The 24,878-nt window shown below is 46.6% G+C and overlaps 1 protein-coding gene across 1 annotated transcript; it reads right to left on the bottom strand.

Moving 5' to 3' along the window:
* Positions 1 to 15,957: 15,957 nt before the first annotated feature.
* On the bottom strand, positions 15,958 to 22,784 carry LOC142043254 (protein FAM162B-like). The gene is made up of 4 exons (XM_075054192.1): positions 22,501 to 22,784; positions 20,537 to 20,642; positions 19,020 to 19,128; positions 15,958 to 18,364 (listed from the first exon to the last, which is right to left on the bottom strand). Exons 1-4 carry the CDS (start codon positions 22,631 to 22,633, stop codon positions 18,257 to 18,259), a joined length of 456 nt encoding a protein of 151 aa, XP_074910293.1. The 5' UTR covers positions 22,634 to 22,784; the 3' UTR covers positions 15,958 to 18,256.
* Between the last annotated feature and the right edge of the window lie 2,094 nt (positions 22,785 to 24,878).

Here is a 24,878-nt window from a genome sequence, read left to right as displayed (position 1 = left end):
GCTGGAGCTTGGGCCCACTGGAGACATGCAAAGGGGTCTGGGAAGTAGCCAGGAAGGTCCTGATCTATGGAGATGGAGGAAGGCAGGACCAAGCAGCAGCAGCTGGTGGGACAGGGGTTCACTTTGCCCCGCTCCTTGCACAAGGCTCCATTCAAATTGCTTTCCACATCTGTGGATGTACCTCTGCACTGCTCTGGCATGGACCTGCAAGTCTGACTGCATGTGGTAGGCATGGAGGGTATGAACATTGGCCAGAGAGAAGGGCTAGGAGCTATTTGAATTGAAGAATGTATTTTTTCTCTTGTCAATGAAGTGCCATACCTCTTTAAGAATATTTCACCATTTAGTTTTGTGGTTCTTGAAAGAAACACTGAAGAACCTTTCTTCCTGCTGGATAGAAAAATGTCTGGAAGAAGGAAGACAAACTTGTTTCTATAGTAAAATCAAGTGATTCATACAAATGTGTTAGACAAATGAGTTATAGAAATCAGACAGCAATGTCGCCAACATGGCACAGACATCTGTGCATTTTGGGTAAAGGAGGCCTTTCAGAGCTGCTGGTGAAGACAGCCAGGCTCTCTACATGACACAGCCCTGCTTGCTGAAGGCCCAGACTGGAAAATATGGGTCTGCATGTGCATTTCTGCTTCCTTTGGAAAGTCTCCTTGGCACCTGTTCCCCAGCCAAATCGATTTCCATTTGCCATGTCCCTGAGCACCTTGGCTGAGCAGAGAGGACCAGGAAAGGAACTGTTCAGTTCAGCAGCCAAGCAAGAAACTGGAAGGAAGAGAGGTCCAACGTGCCTGTTGGAAGACACTCAAGGAATCTCATGCAAGGACAGTAAACCCCCAAACCCAGCACCAGCTACCTAGGGAGCCTGACTCGATGTCCAGCACATAGTGAACAGCAAAGCCCAAGCAATGGTGTAAGGCAGGCAATTGCTCAGAGATGCCTGGATCTGTTTGCTTTCCCATTGCTTGGTTTAATTCATGACAACTGCAGGATTCCACAATAGTCCTTTCAAGCACTATAATGCTGCAGGTAGAAAGACAAACACAAGCAGTAAGAGGGAATTTTGTGCACCACAGAAAAGAAAAGGCCCTAACAGAGCAATGCCCTGAAAAAGGACAAATGATAAGCAGCTGGAAAAGCAGGAAAGGAAGTGAAAAATGCTGGTGATGGAAGTGAGAGAGTGCAACAGAGTGAACACTTGCCTGCCAGGGGATGCCACAGGGCAGGGAGGTCAGCACACAGGAGCTGGCTGGCCTGTGCTCATCAGGTTTCTGTTCTGGCTGTGAAAAAGCCTGTTCTTGCCAGAACAGTGAAACTGGCCCAAGAAGCCACCCCTCCTGACGTGTCTACCCGGGCATCCCCAAGGAGGCCATGTGCACTTCTGCTCTATCTACTGCAGCTCCTCTGTGAATGGACCAGAGCTCTCCAGTGCCTCCAACCATCACTTCAGACAGACTTCTCTGGCTATCCAACCAACCATGAGAATGTCATTTACAAACAACCCATCAATTATCCATTTGTTAAAAAAGCAGAGTCAATTAGACACCTCCTGGGATCCCTGGGTCAGTGAAGCATTCCTGGGTGGATGGGAGCAGCAGTGGATAGTTCTTCACATCTCCTGTCTTTGTGCCTGTGGGATCAGAAGCCTCGTACTAGAACTGATTTTATTCTCATCTGTTTGCTTTTCATATTTTATTTCAGATCTGGGACCAATTTAGTTTAAGTCCTGACATGCAGTAAATGCATATGGTATGTTGATAAATTATTAGTTGTCTTACATACCATGCTGTTTGGTAAACCCATAGAGAGCTACTTACCATTCCCCATCATGAATCAAAGGGCATTTGCTTAATAACACGTGTGCAGTGAAGCACAGAGAAAGTGTCATTGTTTGCCAGTCTGGGAGAATGTCCTTGATCTGGGAAGACATAAAGCCTACCCAGACCTGTTGCCAACTCTGTGTGTGCTGCTCTTTGGAAAAATCTAGTTTAATGAATGTAAGGCAGTCTCCCACATGAGCCACGGTGATGCGTACCAGTCCCACCTGCCACCTCGCACTGAGCATTACACAAACAGAGGCGCTGGGTAGCAATAAGATGGGCACCTGGATTTACCCTTATGGAAGACTAGCAATAAATTGACCGGGACACAAACTCTCAGTTGGATTAACTCTTAGTAATTTCACATTTCTAAGATCATTCCTTGCAAAAGCTACAAGAGGGCTAAAAATTCACCTCCTCGTGTTCCTGCTGACTTCCTTCCTTGGGCAACAATCTGTTTGGAGCTGGCTTGAACTTCTGTGCTGTTCATTCTCGATGCCTTTTGTTCCTTATTAGAAACCTATTCTGCATTGAAATTTCTTGTTTTAAAAGCAACAATGAAAAGCAGAGAGAAGTTATGTGAGACTGGAAAAACTTTCAGCTCTTCAAGATGACAACAAATAGAGGTTCTGTCCAAGTCAAGAAAATGTCTTTTAGGTTTGTCTTTTAGGAACTGATAAGAGACCCTGCGCTTTCTCATAGCCTCAAAACTGAGATGAAAATCTAAAGAGTGCTACCTCTAAAATGGTCGGGTTATTAACTTCTGCACTAAGAATATTTGCTAAATTACAGCTTATTTCGAACAATAGGCATCTTTTATTAAGAAACTCAACTTGGATAATCAAGAACCACCCATTGTGAAACGAATGAAGTGTGTTCTCCAGAGATGCAATGACTTTCTTAACCAGTGCTGTGCCTCAACAAAACGGTAATACATCCCTGACTTGGCAAATATGACTTTGGAAAAGAAAAGTTGTATGGTATTTTATTTATTTATTTATTTATTTATTTATTTATTTATTTATTTATTGCAGTCAGATGAAATTGTTTGTTAAGTTAAGTCAAAGTTTTAAGGAGTAATAAATAGTGAACAAACAACAGACCTAATGGACCAACACTAAAAGCAGAGTCCCTCTTCCAAACTGTCAGCACCACCTGCAAACTGCAATGTTTCATTCAGAAGAAACTGAGTAAGCAAAAATATGAAAGAAGGCTACACTCTTCTCTCTTTTCAAACAACACTTAACTCTTAATAAGTAAGAGTTAGAAACTAGTGAAAGGATTGCTGACAGCTTCTCTGTCTCACTGTTGATGAGAATGAGCCTTGTTTGCTATCACTTCTTTGTAGTAAAGCTTTTGGGATCTAGCAGACAGATCTTCAGGATGAATTTGCTGTTTTCTACAGAATTCATCATTGCGGTGTTGGCCAGGTTAGGTGGCCCTGAGGTGAGCACAGCTGGGCACAGCTAAGCCTTACCCCACGTTTCCTTCCAGGCTTGGAACCACCTTCACACAAAACACAGCTAACGAGTGCACCAAGCCAGCCCTCAAGGCCAAGATGCCCTGTCCTGGGGGTCCTGCACTCCCCACCAAGCAGGAGACTTCAACAGGGAAACTTGACCAGAAAAATTCACTGCAAGGCAACAAACACCATATGAGCTCAAAAAATTCATCTTTATGCACAGGGAGAGATCTGAGGAGGTGCCCAGGTCTCCCTGCAGGTGTCAGGGGGATAAACATCCAGAGCAGCCAGTTTCATAAAATGTAGTGAAAAAAAGTCAGGAAAAGTAAATTTCTTGTTTGTTCGGCCTGGAAAGAAATGGATGCACTGATCTGCACTCTGCAGTCCAGGAAGCTTGACTCTTTGGGTGCCTTTTGCCCAAGACAGCAATATCAGAGATCTGCACATTTGTCAGCTCTTAACACTTAATGGACTCCCAGTAGAGCTTAGTTTTACCCTATTTGGTACAAGTTTATATCTGCTGAGCTTTGCTCACGGAACAGCAGCAAGAGGGGTGAAATTTTTAGAGGCCATACAAGGTAGACATTTCAAGCCAGGTGTCAAGAATCTTCCAAATAAACGATTTTTCCTTGCCATCTGTAAAAGCTAGGCTCTTATTTCCACTCCCTGTGAGTTTGCCCACCTCCTGTGGTAGCAGGGCATGCTCTGGCAGCAGATCTTTGCCAATGCTGGCAGCTGTGCTGGGGCAACATAACCCCTGAGCTTCGCAAGTCACAGCAGCGGGCTGTGAGATTTGCTTTTGGACTCACAACAAAGAGAAATCTGTTTTAAAAGATTCTCTTGCCTGAACTACAAAACTGTTTCTTTCTCCTTTTGTAAGCATGTGATATTCTTACAAAGAATAGACAAAAAACATTAAGTTTACATTAAGTTTACTTTGTGTATCTAAGTGATGCACCGGGACATACCACCCTTTATAACAACATAATGACATCAGCCAGCAGTATTTTCAGCTATGAAGCAAAACATTCTCTCTCCAACTTTCATGGTTGTGTCTTTTCTCTGCTTCCACAGAGGTTATGGATGGAGGTGTACTTTTTTTTTTTTTTTAACTATTACTGGATGTGATGAAGTTCTATTTTTTAATGATTGAACCACTGCCTTTTGAAAGGCAGATTTCTCCTCTTTTTTGCCATTGATATAACATTGTTATGTTGTTTGCAGGAATTACGGTTTTTATCTTCCTGTCAACAAAATATGCATGCAAATAGACTTAGATTATTTATAGAGCAACATCAAATTAAACTGCTTGTATAATGACTTAAAACTGGTTATCGCCATCCTGCATAATATCTGTTTAAACACACCACTTGCAACAAGCTTTCCTAATCAAAGGAGGAAACAAAAACACAATGTCACTAATTTTATGCATGCCATAATGTGCAGTTCAGCTCTCAGCATTGCGACCCTGTGCAGTGCAGGAGAGTGACACTGTTTTTACCATTATATGCTCTTCTTCTTCTACACAGCTCTTTGGAGAGTACTCTATTGGCCAAATTTCAGATATCAGGGCTCAGACACGTTTGAAAAGCTGATGGAGACATTTGGGCACATTCTCTTGTTCCTGCCGTGCAGTACAGGAATCTCGGGTGAAGGCTGGGAGCTGCAGGAGCAGGGTCTATCCAGACCTATCCTATCTACAAGTTCTATCCAGATTGAGGACGGGACATTCAGGACAACTGGGGTTATTCAGTCACACCACAGAGCATTTTAAACACCCACAAACCTCTGTGGGGCACCGGAGGGTGGGTGGGCAAAGGCAACCTGCGGGGCTCTGAGACAGCCACCTCCTGGCCCATCTAAGCCAGCCAAGGAGTAGCAGCAGGTCTGCGTGACCGGGACACGCTCTGGGTCAGTTTTCACCCAGATAAGCTGCTGTTGCCCCCAACACCTGCCCCCACCAGCCAGCATGGCCCCATGGCATCACATTTGGCAGAGCTTCGCTGGTTTGCAGCACCTCAGCTGCCTACTGGAGCCTGGCACTAGGCTGCTTTCCCTAGGAAAACTGCAAGCCCCACATTTTGGGCTGCCCTTCCTGGCTTAGCCTCATCTGTTCGCGTTAACTGAAGGCTATTAAAATCATCAAGTGCTTCAGAAATGGCTTTTGTCAGTAATACAGCTGCTTCCTGGCTGCCTTCCCTCTGGCCAGAGCTACAGTGCAGACTGCAAGGAGCCTCACCCTGACATCATGAAAGCCACCTCTATCAATTTCCAAATTTTCCTGCTTGTCTCATGTGTCCATACATGTGCAACAGAAGCAAGACAGTGTCCTTACACCAGCAACATAGCTACACTGAACATCTGAGAGACAGAAGAGTTACCCACACCGACAGCTCATAACTACATTGCCTTTGCTGGAAGCCATGGGGAGCCCCAAACTAGCTGCAAACACAGCAGTTATTTAAAAACAACAACAACAACAAAACAAACCAAAACCTGCACCCACTGCCTGAGCAGTTGCAAGCTCAAAAGCCTGATAAATGTCCAAGGGGGTGAGGGCAAGCAGCACATTTGGTGAGCATGGCTTTTGGACGCGGGTGAGGAACTCGTGGTCCAGAGCAGCTCGCACAGGCAGAGCTCACATGGTGCACCAGGGATGCTGGCTCTGAGCAAGGAGAGGCTGCTCAGCACTCACAGGGCAGTCCTCATCACACTGAAGCATGTAAGAGTCTGACAGGAAATAAATTGGACCTTCAGTCAACCATTTAGAAGTGTTAGAAACTCCCCAGTGCAGGTCATTTAATTTGGTAAGAAAAAAATAGAGGTGGATTATTATTTTTCCTACCTCCCTGACTATCTTTACCTCTTGGACTCACTCTGCTGGTGATGGAGGAGCTGATGCCATAGAAAGAGTAATTTTGGTGGCTTCGGTCCACACAGAAGCAGGAATCGATCTCTTTCTATGAGCTCCCGTTTTTCCTGAACAGTTTAACGATGCTGGGTTTGAAGTGTTGCCATTTACTCATAGAAGAAAGTGCAAAGGGACAAATTTTTCCCTTTCATATTTGTTTTGCATCATAACTACAGCTCTGATTTGTGTCACTCCTACACTCAAAAAATAGTGGCAAAGGGCAGGTATTCCCTTGCAAAGCTAATGCTGGTGGCCGGTATGGATTAGGCAGGGCAGGCGGGTGAGGAGGATCAGAGCCCTCCTGCCCTCCCAGGATGATCTTCTGCCTTCACCCCCCGCATGTCCCTGCTAGAAAGAGGAGAAGGAAACCATCCCTCATTTCCAAAACTCTCACTGAAATTTAAGAGCTGTGAAAAACTGAATAAATTGTCTTCCCTCAAAGGGAAAAAGGCCAAGGGAAGGAAAAATAGAGACACTTATGGATCCTACATGAAGTCAGTTTTGCACCAACAAAGACCTATTTAAAATGGGAGCAAGTCCTACCCTCAGAGCCCACTCACTGCCTTCTGTTCAGGGCAAATTTGCTTTCTCAACATTTCCCAGCAAGATTATGGATTCACTGAACTTTAAAAGTGATTAATCAGCACAGTGCTGGCCGGCAGCAAAGGCAGGAGCAGTTCTGAGAGCATTTCCTAAGCTGCCAGCCTCCCTCTGAAAGCCACCTGGATGTGCTGCTGCTTCTCGCAATCCTCACAGATGCCCCAAAGGTGATAGTTAGTATTTCTAACAATCCCTGCCTGTTCCTTGACTGTGTAATAGATGAACTGCCTCTAATGGCTACAAGATTTCACCCACAGGTGTAAAATAAACCAAGGTCAAAATCCGTTATTTGAGACAAGATGTATTGATTGACAGCCTGGATGCTAAACAGACTGAAAAAAAAGATTATAACACTAAACCTACAGTGGTGGGAAAACCTTTGGGCTCTGAGGATAGATTTTATACATCCTGCTGAAACTTGTAGGCAAAGTGTTCGCGCAGGGGGGCTTCCTTAAATCAAATTATCATATTTCTCTGAAGGTGTAAACTACCTGGTCTGTACCCATGTGTTGCAGCCACATGGGGTAGGTGTGATGTTGGAAAGACCTCTACAGCCAAAGAAGTCCCTCAAGGTCTGGGCCAGAGGACCTTGCTCCCTGCACCCCTGCAGCTGGAGGTGGCCCAGGTGGCAACATTGACGTGGAAACCAGCGGCCAAATGAGCCCTGTGGCAGGGCTGGGGAGCTTCACACCACTCACACTGTTGCTCCAGCCTCTCAGCAAAGTGAGGCTGTGCTTCCCTGAAACCACAGCAACCAGAGATTTACTTGAAAAACAAAGAAATGCTGTGTTTCTGGCAGAGGAGAGAGCAGCTTCTGCAAGGTGTGAGTGTGCTGTCTTCCTGTATCCCTGATCAAATCTGGGCCAGATTCAGTCTCTGTCCAACTGCATAGTGCAAACTCGTTATTAACAAAGCTGCAGGATTAAGCAGGAGAGGAAACGTCTGTGCGTATGTGAGCACGAATCCCAGCTGGCCGACAGCAGCCACTGCTAGTGAACCACTGTAAGGAGGAAGCACTTCCCAACCCACCTCCATGTCACGTTTACCCCCACTAAGGTCAGATAACCCAGTAACAGCAGTTTCCCTCTTTCAGCCCCACTCTGCAGGGCAGGTTTAGTCCCTGTCACCACAGTGGGACCTGGGTGCCGTGGTCAGTGGCTGCCACCCAGGGCAGGGGGCTGCAATACCAGGGAGGGGACGTGCATGGTCTGGGCTGCACGGCTCCAGCCCAGCTCCTCAGCACCACACCTGACATTAAAAACCCCCGACAGACAGCCACACAGCATACTCTGCTGAGATGAAGCTTCTGGGTAGAAAAAAAGAGACCTGGCATTTCTTTGGACAGGCAGCCCTGCTCAGCAAGTCCCTTTCCACACTCAGAAACCGGGTTTTGTGACCTGATGGAGGAGGTTGCCAGTAAATCACTGAAGAGCCTGGAGAGATTTGCTCGGTGGTGGAGGTAATCTGAGCAAGGAAGGGCACTGATGTCTGCTGGTGTAAGGAGATAGATAACCAGCTGTTTGGCTGGACCCTGAGCTTCCTACTTGGAAAGGTGAAAGAGGGGAGAAAAAAAAAAAAAAGTCAAACAAGGACTGTAAAGCCTGCCTGCATAGAAACTTGGGCCTTGCTTTCTCCTCCCCACTTGACAGCTTTCACATTTTAACTGAACCATAACATTAATAAACAATGTATCGTGTGTTCTTGCTTTCACAGGCTTTTCACTGACATGTTGACGTTCAGTTTCTCATCCTTTTTTAATATAAAACCTGAGCAGAGCATCAGGACTCTTCCTGCAGTTAGAGCTGACGGCTTGGAGTTTTCACTCATCACGGCTAAAGGCATTAATAAAAGCTGTTTTGCTCACGTGCATGAAGTTGAATCTGGGCTTAATGGCTTTTTCTGCCACAAGAATAAAAAAAAATTAAAACAGTATATTCTGGAACTACTTAAATCTTCAACAAGTAACTGAATGAATGGTAAGCCAAAGGGAGGATAAAGTTTTTACTAAAATGCACTCAGGCCTCCGAGCAGAACTTGAGAAATGAGGAAATGCCAGGAGGGAGCTTTCTCTGCAGCAGGCTATTGTTGTAGAGCCTGTAAATTGTACTTAAACACTGAATTGCTCCATTGTTAGAAGCACTTAAAACATAAAACCGAGCAGAAACAGGTTTCCTTGTTCTGGCTGTGGGAGGTGGTGGAGCTTTTAGATAAATTGTTATGCAAATCTGCCTCTAGTTTCAACCTAGGTTAAAAGCTATTCGCCAGTCAATTAAAATCGGAGTCTTTAAAGGTTCTTGCACCAAGCTTAACTTTCCATAGATGTCAGGCTGTGGTCCTGCATTTTAAAATGCAGGTAGAAGTCCCATTCCTCTCTCATGAGAGATGGGGAGGACACTAGGAGGATGTTGGTGCAGGTGCACCGGAGGAGCGGGCATGCCCTGAGCCGGCCACTGCAGCCACGCCAGCAAGGTCCACCCGAAAATCCCACCCCAGACCAAGGCCTGACAGTCTGCATGGATGCCACCTAGCTAAGAGCAGAGCATTTGGCAGGTTGATACGGGTGGCCTGAGATGGGGCAGAGCTACGGATCAGACGCACCCTTGGGACACGATTCCTGGTTTTGTGGCAGGGCACTAGCTCAGAGCAGTGCCCAAAACCAGGGCCCAAGCATAGCTGGCAGCTAGGGCGAAGCAGGAGTGCTTCAGCCTCAAAAACTTCGCTAACCCTCTGTCCAGAGGCTCACAAGGCTTTTTCATGCTCTCAGTCTCAGGAGATATTCAGGAGGTGCTGCCAGCCGTGTGTCAGGCTGCTCTGCCCTCAGCTCAGGCCTTGCACAGCTCGCAGAGCGTTAATTCTTCTCCCCACAAGCACCGGCTGTGCCACCCCCACCTGGAGCACAGTGAAGGGTTCACCGGCTTTTACAGCAGCAAATTTGGAGGGTGCACGGTAGCACTAAACACGCAGGTGAGCACACCCAAAACTGCTGTGTCCTGCCTCCCGGCAGCAGGCAGAGCCAGGGGCTCCGAGTTCTCCACCACGGCACCAAGCCGCCCAGCCCTACGGTCCCCCACTGCTTCACTCCCTGCCTCTATTACAAAAACCATCTGTAATGACTAAGACACGTACCCCACAATCCTCCTTTTTCTAAGGCATTTGGTCTATACTTCCAAAATTAAGCATCAAATGGTGCATAGTTCAAAACCACAGAATTTTGCATTTCATAGCAGGGCAGTTTACATGAACTTGTGTTTCCAACTCCCTGATCTCAGACCACTAGCTGTTACCTGCTCCTCCACCTCTTCAGAGCAAAGCCCGCGTTTCTGGAAGACCAGTGCTGTACAACTGCTCCTGGGTTTGTGGAGGCAGATAAACAGCACGCAGTTGATTTAAACACGCCATTTTACAGCAGGCAGACAGGTTTCCCCTTCAGCAACAGGCTTTTATTGGCCGGTACGCGAGTCGGTCGATAAAATGCATAAGTATGCTGTTAGTCAGGATGCACGATGTGTGTGATGAGCAGCGCAAGCAGTGCCAAGCCCTTCCCTATGGGAACCAGGTTTGCCAGGGAAGCCCAGGCTGCAAACAGTGCTCATCTCACACTCAGCAAAACCTGAGCAAATAACAGTGACACCCAGCCAAACACCCCAAAGCTGGTGAGCACCCGAATTGCCCCATCCACACAGCATCCAGGGGGATCGGTGCTGGGGACTCAGGGACACTAATAGTGGGCTGAAAGCTGGCATATGACACAGCTCACACTCCGGCAAGGGCAGCGAGACGATGAGTGGGATAATGGAGGATAATAGCTGTACAGTTAGAAATCATAATGGTTCCGTCTACGCAGAGGGTTAGTTTCCAAGAGAGTCGTTATCTCAGCTCTGATGCCTGGATGTCAGAGCTCCTATGCCTGTTTTATTGGTTAAGTACATGGTTTTATTGCTGTTTATAGAAGTATGCCTGCATACAGAGCAGCAAGGGAATGCATTAGCTGGGAAGCGCTGAGCTTGCACCGACTGCTGTGTGAGAGCATCCAGACCCCAGCCAAGCTTCCATGAGAGGGCTGATAAGTGCATGCAGGGGGCTGCCTTAATTTCCAGGTCATGACCCCTGGCTGATGTGTAAAAGCAACTCAAATCACTTTCCCTTGTTGATGAAAATGCTGTTAATAGGGAGGAGGAAGTCAGAGGAAGAGGGAGCAAAGCCCTCCCTTCTCTCACATCACCCTTGGGATGTTTCTGGTACATTCCAAGGGGAACCCCACAGGGGCTACACACCACAGCGGGGTCTTACATAGAGCCCAGCAGCATCTCCAGGCCCCTGGGCAATGGGGGACCCCTTCCCAGAACCCCAAACCCCAGCCCTTACACCTCATTCATCCCAAGTCCTCAGGTCTAAGAGCAAAACAAGCCCATAAAGGAGTGATGCCCACGCCACCTGTGCTTGCCTCCTCTCAGGGCAGCCCTGCTCCCAGGGGTGCAGATTTCCCCACCTTTAAAAAGGATGACATTGCACTGACTGCCGTTGTGGTGTTCTTTAGGGGCCGATGAGGACAGCAGAGGTTAGAGCCCCCAGTAGCAGTAGGGAAGCAGAGTCTTGGCTGCCTCTTCCTAGTGCAAAACTTTCAGCTTCTTTCCATGGGGCTGAAAGCAAAATTTGCATCATTCTTCCTTCAGATGAGACAGCCACACTATTTCACTCTGTCTCAAAGGAAACCTACTTTTTAGATAAAGGTAGGCTGCAGAGATTTTTACCTTCCTTTATGTAAATATACGTGTAAAGGAAAAAACCTGAGGGATGTTGCAAATCATTTTCCAGGCTGGTGCATAACTTTTGTGCATGGAAAGTGGATCTGGAGATGGGTGACTCAGGCTCATGTGCAGGCACACTTTTTCCAGGGTTGATTTTTTTTAATTTTATTATTATTACTATTTCTCTCTATTTGAAGCAAAATAAAATATTTGGGCTCAAGGTGTTCTGCTGAACACTCTGTCCTAGTTCTTCCCAAAGAAGACCAGCCCTAAGGTAGTCACTGTACATTAAGAACTTCTTAAAAAGAAGGCCAGTGTCCCACATGATGAATATTGCAGAGTTCGTGTGTTGTGGGAAGTCCAGAGGGTGATGAACCACAGCAACTGCCTGTGCTGGTAGGTTGAACAGAGGAAGGATGTGACAGCAGGGTGGATGCACTGTTCTGCTTGGCCCCCCCACAGCCAGGCACCCCATTCTCAGCCCCATCACCCCATGGGCAGGTGAAAGCCCCAGGCTGTGGGACTGCAGCTCTCACCTGTGCTGACTGAGCTGATGCTGTCCCGGGAGCCCCTAAGCAGCTGGGATCTCACAGCCTGACTTTTGGGAGGATGGCACCATCTGCTGCGGAGCACCCAGGTGCCAGGTCAGAGGTTCACCCGGAGCAAAGGACACCGGGAGGGAATCAGCCACCTTTGGGGAGCGGTACGCAAAGCACCATCTGAGCAGCAGCTGTCTCTGCTCCTCACTCTGTGCAGTTTCCTCCGTGGCTCCCAGAGCCCACCTCGGCAGGACACCTGTGTCCTCCCAGCAGCAGCAGACACTCGCACATCCAGCTGTCACCCATGGAAGTCCACAGACACATGAACTTCACCTGAAATGAGCTCAAGATCCCTCCCTGGTGCATTCAGCAAAGGCAACAAGAAGCAAGTAGATTAAAAACTCCTCAGACACTGAACATTAGCAGCTACAGAAAGGCTGTGGGAATTGGCACATTAGATACTGCAGCTGCACAGGCAGCTTCTTGCCCATTTCTGCAGAGTTTCACTGTGCGGCTCTTGCCAGCCCCACAGCATCCCACTGCCCATGCGTAGGCTCATGCCACAGCAGTGGGCACCCAGCGGTCCCCAGCTCACAGCATCCCCAGTGCCACCTGCACAACGGCTCTTAGGAGAAGAAAAAAGGAAACGAGTGGGAGAGAACAACATGCAATAGTTGTATTTTTGCTTTGCATTAAAGTTTGTTTGTCAAGTAAAATTGCCCTCTCATGGGGCTTAGAGCACTGAAATGCTGGGATATTTAACTGCCTACCTTTCAAGGTTTACTCCAGCGCCTTAGTACACTCTGAAACCATTCTAGAGATTGTTCCACTCCCCCTGGAGCAGCATTGCTTTAATGATATCTTTACAGCCCTAATGGATGTCCTTTGTAAAGATTATAGCCCGACTGTTAGAAATTTGTTGCAGGACAATGCTTAGACAATGATAAAATAGCTACCAGGGAGCTAGGAGATCGGTGTAACCGTGGTGCAATTCACAGTGCACCACGAGAGTTGTGTTTGCATTCATACATTCTGTGGAAACAGAAACATGAACCATTAGGAATGATTGTAATTAGCATATGACTAATTCATTGGGTTATTTTGGTTTCCATTTCATTTAGAAAAAGTCTCAGGACCATACATCATCTGGGAGAAGTATATTACAGACCAGCATGCAAATCCCTCAATTTTCTGGTCTAGTCCCACCAGCAGTTTCTGATACCTCTGCTCATGCTGCAGAGCATACATAAGCCATGAGTGAACCCACCTCTTTTCTATGAAATCCTGTTCCAGCCTGACCTCCTCCCTATGGCAAGCCCTCACACACAGAGCAAACAGCAGTCCCTGCCCAAATAGCTCAAAGTTTGGGTTCCTTCACTGAGGAACACAGTGCTGCAGAGGAAGAGTCAGATCCCAGCTTTGGATTTCCATGTAGAAAGCTGTCTCACACACAGGCAAGGTGTGGAGCGAGCTAGACTAATGTAATGATGAGATTTGTGTCCAGATCCTTCACAGACCAAAGAAATTAAATGGTCAGGTCCTTTCAGAGCCCTTCAGGAGCTACCTACTCACCATATGACTGTCACAGAGGTTTTGCAGTAAATCACAGAGCACTAATGATCATCAAACTACTTAACCATGGAAAATTGCTTTAATGCTACCTCAATGCATTAATGAATGATCCATTAATTAATTCAAATCTTTGAACATTGGCCTTGCTTTCCTGCTAGGCTAGAATGACTTTGTGCCAAATCCAGACAGGAAAGTGGTGTTTAAGCCATATCTGAAATCATGATGGGCATGAGGACCCCAGATACCTGTGGGCCAGAAGAAGCCAGTGCTTATTTGCTGCAATGATGCTGAGCAAAGGAGAAAGCATGAGGCTGCTCCAAGCTGGAAAGATCTTTGTGGTAGGAAGGAGCAGGTCCTTTTACAGATCCAAACCATCATTGCATCTTACCCAGAGAAGACCTTCAACTTCAAAGCTCATTTGAGCTGACCCTTGACAGTCCCAGGAACAAAAGCAGATTTGGAACCACTGGCTGGCCATGCTGCTCCTGCAGGTGCTGGTGCCTTGGGCACAGACAGAGGAGAACAAGTTTCTGATGCATAACCACTGCTTTTTAATTTTCCAGGGTAGTCAGTAAAACCTGGAAAGCTTTTACATCCTTTCTTTCTGCAAAAGTACTAGATTATCGATTCTATGCTAAAACAAACAAACAAAATCTATTTGGATTGTTTATGAAGAGGCTACTAATGTAGTAAATTTCTTGATACAGGAATAAATTCACTATAGTGTCAGTCACTTAAATGGCCAGTAAGCCAGTGATACCCACCAAGCAATGGTTAGAAAATATGGGTGTTTTGAACATAGCAGGAATCCAACTGCAAACAATAGCTGAGGGGCGACTGGTTACACACAGGAAAGAGTTGAGATGGGATATTTTATATTCCATACTGAACACAACATCCAATGCCTGGAAGCTGAAGCTAGGTGCATTCAGCCTTAAAATAAGCAGCAGTTTCCAAGCTTGGTGGGAGACTAAACACTTAAAGACTTCCCCATTCTTTCAAATGAGGTCTTCCTGAATGGCAAGATTTCATCTGCATCCAGGGAAAAAGTCCTTTGCAAGTGCAGAATCATGTCAGCCTTGCTGCATCCCAGAAGAGCTGCACATAGCTGATGGATGGAAAGAAATCAAGCACCACTAGAAACCCCTTGAGCAGGTCCAAAAGAGAGGCAAAATGAGTAAGGAAGGGACTGAGATCTCCTGAGCTTAGGCTTTCCTATCTCACACCTTTTCTCTGGGACACTGCTATGCTCACTATGCAGAGCCTCCTGTACAAGCTTGATCTCACCACTTTAGCAGAAGAAAGCTTGGTGCACCCAGCTCTGCCCCACAGCAGCCTGGCTCCCTGGGAAATCTGAGTCTCTAGAAGTCAGTGAAATTTAAAAAAATGGTGGATGATAACGTTAATCTACAGCCAGGAGGAACTGCAGAACTGATTTTAGTGGAAGCAGAATTAGATCCACTCCAGCTACTAGGGAAAATCTTCCCCAATAATTGTTAATATAATGCAAATCTCTATGGCACCAGCCACCAGCACATTGTTAACCATTTCCATATGGGAATTCATTAAAATGGCAAAAATCCTGCAAGGGGAGAAGCATTCTTTCCTCCCAGTACAGAGCAGTAAATGAGCAGGTGAGAGTTGAAAGGACTCACCCTTGGTCTCCCCAAGCATCGCAGCAAACCTGCACACTCTCAGCTCTATCCCCTGCCTTGGAAAGGAATCAGCCCCTCACATTGTCCTCAGGGCTAGGCTGGGGAAATACAAGGCACGTTATTAAAAAGGAAAGAATAGCTCCTACCTAATAAAAACTCCCATCCCTTTTTTAAATGACTGGGGGATCAGGTGTGACACTGAAGCAATATAGATGGGAGGGGAAATAAAAAAAGAACCACAACTGTAAGGTGGTGGGTGAGGATTAGCCAATTGTACATTCAGGAAGCTGTGTTAATTAGAAGCTTTTTAAGAGAAGAGTCAAAGGACTTTGCAAACACAGATGGAAATGGATTTTAACAAGCAGTGCTAAGTTCCAGTGTTGGAGAGGCATCAGCTGCGCAATGTCCTCTGCTGGCATCTCCAGTTACTACAGGGGACGGCTCCAACCGAGGCTGTGTACACCAGCAGCCACCCACCCCCCACCCAGTGCAAGCCAGCTTTGGTCCGATTGATTTTTGGGGCAATACTATGATATTAAATTGAATAATCATGTAGTCGGGACTGATAAAGGATTATTCCCTACATAACAGTCATAGCTCTTTGTGAGAGCACAGAAGCACCTGGGTCATCTGATTGCTCACAATTGGCCCACCATCAGTGGCTCAGGGAGGAGGAACTGATTTTTCCTTTTTCTTAAAAACAATGTGTAACACGGCAGCTTTATGCACTAGTCAACAGAGACCCGGGCTGTTTAAGAGGATTCGATAATAGCTCACACTTGAAGCAGTTTGGTTTTTCTCCAGGCAGAGGGAAGTGCAGAACAGAGAGTGGAACATGTCACAATTAATTTGCTTGTTCTTTATATATGGTTGTGGTCATCTCCTTTCCTGTGTAAGTCAAAGAAGCTCAGAACATGGATGTGGATTTGTTTACGAGCATTGAAAGGGGTTCCTTTAAGTGTTACATGTGCCTTCTTAAAAAGGGCACATGAAAGCCATTTAAGAATTTAAAAAAAAAAAAAAAAGTCTGATGAGCTGTTTTAGTTCATTCCCAAATGAATGCTAACTTTGAGGTAATTCTTGAGGTTTATTGCACTAAGAAAAGCAGGTCATGTAAAATGAAAGAGCCCATATCACATGTGCAGACAAAAGTGCCTTCTCAGCAGAGACTTGTTCACTCTGTGCTTGTCCTAGACCATTATTTTCACTTCCCTGAGATGCACTTCGTGAGGAATACTACAGGGAGCAGACATCACGTTTGGTGAATTGTACTGCACGGGGCTGTGAGTTGGAAACAAGGACTGCAAACACTGAGCTGTGACAGACGTAACATCCCCCTCGCACATGCTCCTCATCCTAAATTGGCATGCAATGTGGAGAAAAGTGCTCCTAAGTAGCATCAGACGGAGAAAGCTGCCCAACAACCACAGGCACAGGAGATGGAGCCTCCCAGCCCAAGAACCGCTGACCGCCTGCCAATGCCCCAGCCCATCCTTGCCAGCAGTTTGTTCGTGTAGTGACACAGCAGCAGTAAGTGGACATGTTTTTTGGCACAATAAACCTCAGAGACCTCAGCAGGAGCTTCCAGACTCCCCTGGAAGACAAGTGCAACTGCTCCAACTCATAAACCTTGCAAAGGCCAAGCCTTGGTGTGATGCTCAGGACATGGCACAAAGGCTAAGTGTGGTTACAGCATTTGCCTTCTCTTATGGCAGCCGGGGTAAGATGGCTGGGTTTTGTCACTCCATGTCCCTTGGCACCCCATGCAGCACACCCAGCTCCACCAGCCTGTCTTAGAGGTCTTGAAGGGTTATGAATGACAGACAAGGGCTCAGACTGTCAGCACCCACAAGCATGAACTGGGGCCTATCTTGAAGGTAGATCACTTCATGAAAATGTAACTTTCAATATTTCATTAGGATGTCTCCCATCTGTTAAACATCATCCCAGAGAGTTTGGTGACACTTTAAATGAAGCTGTGAAGAAATGTGTTTGTTTTAGATGTAATTGGACAGCTGTTTTATTATGAATTAATGAACTATGATGATTAAAAAGAATCCAGTTTTAGCAAACCATGTATTAACAATTACTCCTGACTAAAATCACAACTAAGGAAGTGCTAGGGAACTTTCACGACAATGACTGGAAGCAGAAGATGAAAACGCAAAAGCAGTGAGGTGCAACAGGACAAGAGGTGCCTCCAGGCCAGGCTCCCTGCACCAGGCACAGGTTCCCCAGGCTGCCCCACAGCAACCAAACCACTCTGCGTGCCCATTCTACCACTCCACATCACCACCACCTCCTCTGGCCCAAAGCCCCTTTTGGCCCAAATCAGTCAACAGGGTCTGCTCTCACTCCTCCATCTTCCCAGCACCTCTTCATTCTCATGGCCCCCCTCTCCCCTGCCCACGGGATCCCGTGAGAGGCTGGGGAGGGAGAGGGGACAGGAATGGCAGCAGGCTCAGAGGTAGAGATAATTGACCTCTTTGTGACTGCATTTCAGACTCCATTTCCCCCTGCCCCGGGCCACTTTGGCCAAGACTGTTTGCCCTAGAGGCATTGCACAGAATGGGATGCTCTCTGATGTAGGGCTGCATCCTTCCTGGCTGCAAGGAGGTGGCCCCACAGCCACGCAGAGCATCAGCAGCACCAGTAAAAGCTGATCCTGAGCTGGGGACTCCAACATTGACCCTTCCCATACTTTCCAGTTTAGAAGAGATTTCTATATTTCAGCTGAACCCAGTGCCAAAGACCAGAGGCCACAGAAAGCAGCTGTTGGAGTTTCCATAGGAGTTTCCCAGTTCGTATGGAGCAGTTTTTAAGCAGTGAAGTCTTTGCCCTGAGAGAGTTTCAGTGAAAAAGCTCCAAAGAGTTAAATGAAGACAAGTACATATGCTAATCACTTATATCCTGCTGTTAAAATAAATCCATTCCCAATCATTGTGGCTTCCCAACAACTGCCTCCTGATCTTTCTCCACTTCAGCCCTCCATTTGGCCTTCTTTTCCATGTTCATCCTCAGCAGCGTATGATCCCTTTTAGCAGCCTTGAAAAGAAATGGTGAAAGTCATTGCATGCACACATTTCCCACCACTAGACTTCCCCACATTTGCACCACTTGCTTTGACCCCCCACTATTCTTTTTGATATTTTGCAATGACAGAAGTTAATGTGTTTCCTTGTTTTACCAAATTTTCAGCATTTGCAGCTCTGATTAGCGGAAAATTACACTGTAAATTGTTTACAGGTGCACTGGTACATGCAAGTCAGGCTGGAGACCCTCCTTCCCCACCAGTGGGATGGGCAGAAGTAAGTGTCACAGCTCTTAGTGGCCATGGTGGCATGCAGGCTAGGCAGGTAGGACCGTCATAGCCCATGGATGCAGGGCAGGACTAGGTACCATTGACATTGTCTGAGCTACTCCACAACCTTTGGACCGGCCTCTTGTAGAGATACCACGATACAGAGCATTGCACTGCACAGGTTTATGGCAAAATGGGTCAGAAGCAATACATTCATCAGCAAGTTATGCTTCCCCATGCCAATCTCTCCTCCAGGGAATGGAGTGATAGAAATCCTGTGCAAATATTGCTTACATGGACATATTCCCAAACCTACCTGTCACTCTGGAGCTTATTTACAAAGAGAGCATAAATGGGCCATACATTAAATGGATCAGTTCACCCAGAAACAATACTCACTTCTTTGCCTGTGATAACCATGGTCAAACAGCCCAGCAAGGTCAGTGCAATCATGATGTAGCAAACCTTTATCCTGATGCTGTTCCTTGCTGCATCGAGGACCTCAGACCTGCAGAGGACAGAACAGAGTTTCCATCCTGCAGCAGCATGTGTGAAATGAGATCATGGGGAGCTGGGTAATGAAACCTCAAGTCTTCCAGCAACTGCCTATTAATGTACAATGTGTTTCAGCCTTCTCTTTCTGCAAGTGCTTAGAAGACCACTCAAAAAATTAGCCTATGGGGTAAAGTTTTAGCTACCCTCCCACACAGGTGGGGTATTGCTGCTCCCAACAGTCATCTGTAACAAGAAGAATAACAAATCCTGCTCTCCTGCCTTCTTTTATTGCATATGAGAGTGAACACCTGAAAAATGACAAGGAGATGAAAGTCTTTCCATTGTGATAATGGAATTACAAGGACCCCAGCTTTGGGTGTTGCAAGGCAGGGCACAGGGTGCTGCACCACACCAGGAGATACTGGGGCCATGCCACCAGGGCCAGGCAATGCCACCCTCAGTGGAATAAAAGCACACGCATGACATCTTGGCCAAGAGCAACAGAGAGTTTTCACACAGCAAGGAGGCACAGCAAGTGGTGACTGGGTCTGTGGCCACATCCCCATCCCAGCTGCACGTGGTGCTTTGCAGCCCTGTCCCGCTGCAGCGTGGCCCTCTGCCAGGCAGCTGGCACCAGCACTACAAGCATCTGCCTGCAGTGGGAAGCTGAGCCTGAGCTGGAGCAGACAACTGTGCCATCCATGCAGAGTTGTCTTCCCAAGCAGCTGAACAGCCACAGCTGTCACTGGGAAATCTCCACCACCTTCCATGAATGACTTGCAGCATTTATCCGACGATTCACACTTGCAAGAGGTTGCAACGTGGCAATGAGTCATTCATGAAATCGTATCCAACCATGGATTTACTTACACCTGCAAGGGGAAGGACAGCTGGAGGAGCCCCCAGGATATCACAAATAAGGAAGCATTAGGTATCCAAAACTGAGTGACAGTCCTTTAACAAATACCTCAACAATTTGGTGAAACCATAGCCCAGATGTGAGGAACTCATTGCAGATATCTGCCACCAAAGCTGTATATAGCCCCAACTTCTTTTTAAAATTTACACAGTGTTATTAATTGCTAATCAATAAAAACTAACAAAGCATGCAAAAATCCAAAGTGGATGACAGTTTAGCATGGTGACGTTTGAGTTAAAGCCACTTGTCTTACACAAGACACTTCAGCTTAGTCTAAAACTAATGATATCTAAACCAAGCGAATCCAGTTTACTTCACCAGGCATGCCAAAAAGTTCATGTTTCCAAAAATTCTGATTATTTTTGGACACCCATAGCAGCAGGCCCCATCAGCTTGGAGGAGCACTAACCCTCACCATGTGAGCACAATTCTGGGTAATGCAGGCTGGGGTCTCAATGTGTATGTTCACAGCCAAAAGCATCATTCAGGCAGGTCTACTTACGATATGTGCTTGGGAATGTCCTCCTCCTTTTTAAAGCGTCCTGCCCATACTAGCACCTTTTTGTCAAAATTTGTAGGCCTTCTGTCATTTTTGAAAGTTTTGTAACCTGTAAGAGATTTTATAAAAGAAAACAATGAGCTAAGCTTAAAGAAGGGAAGAGGAAAAAAGCTGTCATTACAGGGGGAAAAGGATTGAAAGTTCAGAATGGTACTTTTTTATTCTGTGAGAACCAAATGTGCTTTCTAACGTCAAAAGGACTCAGCAGCTGGTGTGAGATGCTTTGTTACATTTGCAGCTTATTTCATTTTGCTTACTTTTTTTTTTCCCCCTTTAGTTTAGGTACGTTTTAAACTAAAAATCTCTACTAACCTTCCTGATTAAGGTGGGAAAGGATGTGGGGCTGAAGTCACCAAAGCCCACAGCATCTTGCTTTTAAATGGCCCAACTAGTGAGTTAAGCAAATTGCCAGCAGCACTAATAACTCCTTGATAGCATCTCCCTCTAAAAGCGCTGAGGGAGAGATGTCTGTTAAAATACAGCCTGGTGGGAGGCTGGCAGTTGTTCTCATGCAAGCTGGGTACCACATTACTGTACTCTAATGATGATACATTACACCCCACCAGACTACCACAGTGGTGCCATTAGCATGCTGTCACCCTGAGCACAATGAGAAAAGGGACTCTGGCTCCTCTTGATGGAAACAAGCCCAATGACAGGCCACAATGAGGGCAGTGGCAGGGAGATCCTGCAAAAATAGGGTAAGCAATGGCTAGCTCAAATCCTGGCTTTTGCATTGCACACCTGTACAGGTGGTCATCACAAGGTAGCTGGGACTGCTCACACACCCAGGCAGGTGCACCCAAGATTCTAGGTTGTAGTGCCCTGTGCTTGCAAATGTGGGACTGGTGTTTAGAAATGCCCCATGGTTGACCAGGGCATGCAGGAAAGGATGGACATGAAGATGTCCCTAGTCTCCATGTCCTGTACTCCCTGGCTGGTGCTGGATTGCTGGTGCTTGGCTGAAAGGAAATTACTACCACTACAGAACAGGGCACAGGGAGCATCTCTTCTGCCTGTATTGAGATGGTGAAATTACACTGAGTGCCTTGGCCCCAGGCCTGCTCATGCATGCCAGGACTTGTGAATGGCTGAAAAATCCCAGGGGCAAATCTTGGCACCCAGATCCTCAGTTAAATTTAATCTCTTGCTTCTCCTGTTTTCTTACAGAATGCCAGTGAGACTAGGAGAGCTACATCTGAAGTACCAGCAAGTGTCTGAATCAGATCCGCAGCAAGCAATAAGATGCATCGCTAAAAAGGACAGGCTCCATCCCAGGGAAGACAAGGGCAAAGCCCCATGCTGGAAACCACAGCCATCCCATGGGAGCATAGACAACCCCATATAACCCAGCCTTGCTTGGGTGAGAAGTCTGCAAAAGCACGGCCAAGGAGGTGGTGGTACAGATTAAAAAGAGAAACTACCTCCATGCCAGGGAGCGTGCCCATGTGGGAGCAGCCCATGCCCTCTGCCTGCCCCAAGCACGCACGGCTGTGGATGTAAATCTGGCAGGGAGTGTCAGGGGGAGCAGAGGGGTGCAAGTCTGCCACTTGTACCAGCCCTGCACATGCGGGAGTGTGCACTGGTCCTCCTCTGGAAACCTGGCAGCTGGGTAGGAGGAGGAGGAACATTCATTAATTTTTTTTAATTAACAGGTACCCTGACATGAAGTATCAGTTTGTATTTGCTGCCCTGGGAGGAGGGCTATTTAACACAAAAACTTTATCCCTGTGCTAGTCAGGGCTCTCAATGTCCTCCATGGCTCGGGAGCATTTGTAACCCCAGGAGACGCAGCACTGCTAACACACCCACAGATGACAGCAAGGGTCATTTTCTCACCCTTTCCTGCAAATACCCTTTCCCTCCGTGCTGCAGCATGAAATAGCAACCAAAGCCTTTCTACCCACCTGGATTAGCCGTCTCCAAAGCCTCGTCCCGAGCGCCCTTCACTTTGTCGCCAACGGCTCTGGCAGGGTGCAGGGCCGGCCGAGCCACCCACCGCCACAGCCCGGGGCTGCGCCCCAGCAGCCCCCCCAGCATCCCAGTCTGGACCACCACCTCCCCACTCGCCTGGGAGCACGCAAGCGGACCAGCAGGAGCCCAGAAGGCTGCTTCTAGGAGTTATTAACGTAAAAGTTCCCCTTCCTGTAAGAAGGGAGTAACATGCATTTCCACCCTGGCTGCCAACCGTTTTTGCTTGCGTCATGATGACTAGTTAAATTTATCACCCGTGTTTACCAAAACGACACACCTTATGAGCTAGGCAGGCAGAGATCACCGCTGCAGCAGCTCACGCCCAGCCTGGGCTCTGCCCCAGGCTCTCCGTCCCAAGGAGCTGCTCAGGAGAGCTGAGTGTCTACATTATTTTCTCAGTCCTTACTATGGTAGGACTAAAATAGGACAGCATGCTGTATTTCCCCAAAGATAGGCCTAGTGACTGCTAATTATCACAGCCGGTTAAGCTGTTAGAGTTCTTAATTGTTCTCAGCTAAAAAATAATCTTGCAAATCAGTTGCGTTAAACAGACTTTTTGAAGAGGAGCAGCATTTTCCCTATCTCAGAATAAATGTGGTTTGGCAGAAGGAAACTAAAGCTGATGTTTGTGGCTATAAATGCAGATGGGGAGTCCATCCCACATCCAGACTGCAAACTTTCCTGGCAAAGAAATATATTTCAGACATATTTCAGTTTGAATCAGTAAACTAAGAAATTATGTCAAAAACCTCAGGTGATGCAGTATTTGTCAGTCAGTGAAATTGTCACCAAAATGTAGCAGTACCTATAAAGTATTTGCCCTCTTTGAATTCAACTTCCACAAAGTCTGGATAGTGCTGGGTATTTTCCATAACATCAGCTGTTCTAACCAGACAATGAACCAGAAAACAATGCTATTTTATCACTTCGACATTTCTCCTGCGTTTTGCACAAAATTCTCTTTGATGGGTCAGGAAATGGAAATGCAAAATACTTGTCTCATTTGGAGCAGTGGGGTATTTACTGTCCTTAGACATACAAGGCTCTAAAGCTGATTTACAAGTAGGGAAAAAAAATCCATTTGAAAGGGAAGAAGCAGTTGCCAAAAGGAAAATTTTCAGAACTATTTAGTTATACTATCAAATGCAATATTGCAGATAATCAAAGTGTGTCTAAGAGCAAGGGGAGGAACTGCAAGGGAATAGAGCTCAGGATGTTGGCAAGGATATTCTTTAAGGGCTGAGAGGATGAAAGATCTGAGACACGTGCAGCTCAAGCTACCCTTCTCCTGGCCCCAAGGAAAAATTCTACCATTTATAGAGACATTTTGTATTTTTTGAGAACACAAAGTTATTGATACCGAGGAAAGAAGAACCTCGCAGCAACGACAAACGTGGTTTTTCCTCTTTCATGAAAGCTCCACAATGCATCCGGACACAACACAATGTGTTTAGCTTAATTTGCTAGTAATTTGGTAAAGCAAATTAGATCCATTTCCAGACTACAAACCCATACAGAAAATAAATGGTGGCTTGAGCTTCCAGCTGCAAACAAGACCTGTTAACAAGCAGAAGTCAGTGGATGTGATTATGCTGGAAGAAGCAGAAGGGAAACCTGGTAAAGTCACCGAGGATATTTGTGTCCTGCTCAGGATTTCCCTGGGGTGAGACAGGCATGAGGAGGAGGAAAGGTGCATTTATAGCACAAAGTTTACAAGGCTCAGCATCCCTGAGCAACCCTGCAGGGTCCCTTCTCACCCTGCAGAAGAGCTGCTGAGTGGAAAAGAGGCAATGTACACCTGGACATCCCTCACTCCCCAAGCCAGGTGGGCAGAAGGCTCTGGGTGGCAGTGGATGGGATGTGCTGCCATGATGCTCACATTGCACTTAGAGCTGCCTGACCCCACAGGAGCTGCAGCTGTGCACAGCATTAGAGCATTTTCACTTTAACAGGCACTCTCCAAAATGCTTATTGGAGAAGTGGCTGTCCTTACGTCATGTCTGATTATGGATTTGAAGAGGGAAGAAAAAAAAAGAAAAAAAAGAACATTTTTATTTTATGTCTTAGTTTCTCAAATGCAGAGAAAATCGTGGGGTTTTCAGGCCTCCAGTGCTTATCCACCTAGGGGTTGCCAATTGTTTCCTCTAGAAGACACACCAGCTAACAGCTGTATTAATCACACCTGCTGTGAGCAAAAAAAGCACTTCAAGATTTATTATGCCAGCATTTAGAAGTCAAAGACACAGAGGTCCTCATGAAACCACAAAGGCAGTTACTTGTTCCTGAATTTTACTCATTTCTCTGGCACCGT

Source organism: Buteo buteo, chromosome 22 (genome assembly GCF_964188355.1).
Source record: "Buteo buteo chromosome 22, bButBut1.hap1.1, whole genome shotgun sequence".
NCBI classification, from domain to species: Eukaryota; Metazoa; Chordata; class Aves; order Accipitriformes; family Accipitridae; genus Buteo; species Buteo buteo.
This window is presented reverse-complemented; position numbering and strand designations above follow the sequence as displayed.

Bases quoted from the DNA above. Each gene is read 5' to 3' on its own strand.
- LOC142043254 (XM_075054192.1), bottom strand. From the start codon at position 22,633: ATGCTGGGGGGGCTGCTGGGGCGCAGCCCCGGGCTGTGGCGGTGGGTG. The intron at 20,643-22,500 runs GTGGGTAGAAAG...AATCTCTTACAG, and splicing joins TTTGGAGACGGCTAATCCAG to GTTACAAAACTTTCAAAAAT. The intron at 18,365-19,019 runs GTGAGTATTGTT...TTTCTTTTCAAG, and splicing joins TGGTTATCACAGGCAAAGAA to GCTGCTAAAAGGGATCATAC.